General features: G+C 35.4%; 1 protein-coding gene across 1 annotated transcript in view; it reads right to left on the bottom strand.

Annotated features, from left to right (window-relative positions):
* Nucleotides 1-269: 269 nt before the first annotated feature.
* The window catches only part of LOC137652900 (uncharacterized), a 50,667-nt gene continuing 47,543 nt past the window's right edge, over nt 270-3,393 (bottom strand). The window contains exon 4 of the mRNA XM_068386296.1: nt 270-1,135. Within this exon, the coding sequence (XP_068242397.1) occupies nt 435-1,135 (701 nt within the window). The 3' untranslated portion in view covers nt 270-434. The remainder of the gene's footprint in view (nt 1,136-3,393) is intronic.

The following is a 3,393-nucleotide window of genomic DNA, read 5'->3' as shown; positions in this document are numbered from 1 at the left end:
ATCAATATTATGTCGCAGGTAATACAATATTTCATTCCTGAAAAAGTCTTCCCTTTCAGCAAATTTACTGGCACCAGATGGAGCATACACATTTATAATAGGTATAATGCAGTTATTGTAACATACCCTTACACCAACAATTCTACCATTAGTATCCATCTCCTTGGTTAAAAGTTTAACATTTGTTTTATTATTTATACAAATCATTGTACCTCCTTTTAAATTGATTGATGGATTGATCACTATACACATAAAATTAGTGAGATAACTCAACCCTGAAATATCTTTTACGTTATGTTCTTGAATCAACAGAATATCAATTTTATAGTACATGATAAGGGACACAACTTTCATTTGTTTAATTACCTCATTTAAGCCATTAATATTTAAAGTGGCAACAGAAAGAGCCATTACAACAACGAACACTGAAACAATTACTTTTTCTTTTTCTTTGACAACCTATCTTTTCCATTCATTTTTTCTTCCTTCCTTTTTTCTTTATTGGATTTTCCTCTAATTAACTTTAATTTACCTACAGTATCTAAATCTATGTTCCACTGGCCTTTTGGCATCACGTCTGAACCTTTATCATCATTTTTCAAATCGTCTTCAATATCACTGACTTTATTTACCTCTATATCCATGTCACGTTCTTCAGTAGCACCATCCACTGATTCATCATCCCTATGCACTGAAACCGCTATATTGATTTCCTTAAGATCACCCAGTTTTTCATTTACATCATCCTCAACGGGAAAGAGACTTTCAACTGTGTAAGGAATACGAGATTCATCTTGTGATGGAAGCCCCTTATCCTCAGTTATTTCGGTAACTTGAGAAGCTCCTTCAGGTGCACTTTTTATTGCTAAGATGTCACTATCACTGTCGGTATCTGTTAAATTATCACCATTACCTGGAACATGACCCTCCAGGTCACGTGATCGAACTTCTATTTCGACTGAGTGTTGATGAACAGCAACATCATCAACATTCTTGGATGAGGGAATGGTCACTAGTTGTTCTCCTACTGCTTCGCATAAGTCGCCTATCTGATCCTCTCCGTGGTTGCTGGATTCTTCTTTATCATTTTCAATACTCTTTCCATCACATGCTTGCTCCACATTTCCTTCATTACCTGTTGCCAGTTGAACATCAGGAGTACCATCTTCTTCCGATATCCGACCCTTATCAGAATCCTTGCCGGGCATTGCTGGGAAATCATTCAAATTAAAAATATTTAACTTAGGCTCACTATCCATATTGCAGTTAACTGCCATATGAGAGTCTCTTCCGCGCTTGTAACACGTCTTTTTCTGACCATTATATAAAAACACAACATTATAACCCCAAATATTTATGGAGGATGGGATATTTTTCTTTATTTCCATTTTCACAGTGCGTGTTCCATTTTCTAGACCATTCGCTCTCCCATGAGAAAAGGTATTATGTCTGAGATGAAGAACTTTCCCATACTGTTCGAGGACACTAATTAAAAGGGAGTCTTCTATATCAAAGTGTGCATAACGTATTGATACATAGGTATATACACTACTCAAATTTACTACTAGGGCCTTTTCGCCATTACCGAAATGAATCACTTTGTCTTCGTACTCTCGTATAAAGACATCAAAAACCTTCTCCTCAATAAATTTCACATGTTCTGAAACCCTCGAATGTCTTTTTCACTTATTTTTAACTTATTAAATATGACATCACAGGCCGACTCATAATTAGGGGAACACGAAAATTTTAAACCAACCGTAGTCTTTGGTTTAAGTCTCGCAGCCATTGGAAAGTTGTTGGCCATCGTAGCTGGTAGAAAACGCTCCGTTTTCTATGATGACGTTATATCGCCTCAGGCGACATGAAACCTCCGGCTTGGCGATTCCTTGGAGGTGTATCGAGGCAAACTACGTCTAATAATATAAACTATGACACAAATTAGTTCACTTGAACACTAATTAGTTCACTGGCATCTTACTCACAAGTTGTAGCCCAAATCCATAAGAAAACCCTCGGAAAACCGTCTCAAAATCACAAAATGAGCAGAGCGTTCCAAAAAGCGTTTGTAAACAAACAGAGCTTCTTCTTCTCCCTGGAACCAATAATTGGTTGGGGTTTCCTGCCTTTGATCGTAATTCATATTATTGTTATAAATGTCTTTGAAATATATTAATAGCATATTTGCCTTCAGCTCTTAGATAGATCATTCATGGTTTTGTTTTTTCTTCTATTTTAGAGGGGTGTTAGGTGATTGACAGGCAATCGGTTTAATACTTTTTTTAAGAGATAAGAAAATTTATCACAGGGGGTTGTTTTAAGTACTTCAATGAGTTGAGTTATTTTGTTAAATTTACTTCAATAATTTTGTTAAGAAATTATTTCCGTTTGGTTTCGAATAGTTTGAAATGATTTTCATATATTTGAATATGTTAAATTATTAATTCTTACTTATTATTATTTTGGTAACATTTGTAAGAGGTATCTGGCATATTCCTCTCTGTTTCAATATTCGTTGATTCAATTTATTGCTTAAGATAATGTTAGGATTAAATTGGTTTATGTGATCAACAATGAAGTTTGAATAATAGCAGTCATATAAGCCGCCAACTATCTCTTAGCTATTAACAAGCTGTTATAACTTGAATATTTGCTTCTCTCACGTGAGTACCTGTGAACTAATACAAAATTTAATTTGAAGATACATTTTCTCTTTCCCGAATGATGAATATTACGCTACACATGTATCGCCGTATGTATTTGGTTTGAAAATTAACTTTCAAAAAGATGTAAGAAACAGTTCGAAACCCTTCATATTAGTTCTGCTGATTTGATTGTTTTCTTAAAACTCGCTACCAGATGTTAAATGTAAAACTTTGGAAATAGGGAGTCTTCTGCATGTTATTCCCCATCCTCCACGAAGTGGACTACAAAAAGAATTCACTCCCTTCCGAGTTCTTTCTCAAATTGGAGACAAATAGAAATACTGGAACGAATGGCTCATTCGTTGAACAATGACCCCATCTGGAAATCCGTTTTCGGTTGATCTTAGTTTGCTTCGAGAGATGAACGAGAAATTAATCACAACTCCAACAAAAGCTCTTCCTCTATGTCATCTAACGCTAGGTATTTTCTCTTCGCCTTTGAAGTCAAAATCAGCGTCGCAGATTATAAGGTTCAAGCAAATATAGAGAGAAATTTATTGGAAAATGTGGAATGGAAAATAGAAGACCAGTTGACAAACGGAATACAAAGTCACGCTTGAAGGGATTTTGAAAACGGAAGAAAGGAATTACTATTTCTCATACGATAGTAGATTCGAGTCCTGGACTTTAGTATTTCCAGATAAAACAATTTTCTCTCCCTCCCTCTCTCTCTCTCTCTCTCTCTCTC

The sequence above is a fragment of the Palaemon carinicauda genome, chromosome 14, assembly GCF_036898095.1.
Source record: "Palaemon carinicauda isolate YSFRI2023 chromosome 14, ASM3689809v2, whole genome shotgun sequence".
NCBI classification, from domain to species: domain Eukaryota; kingdom Metazoa; phylum Arthropoda; class Malacostraca; order Decapoda; family Palaemonidae; genus Palaemon; species Palaemon carinicauda.
Note: the sequence above shows the minus strand (reverse complement) of the source record. Positions and strands in the feature narration are given on the sequence as shown.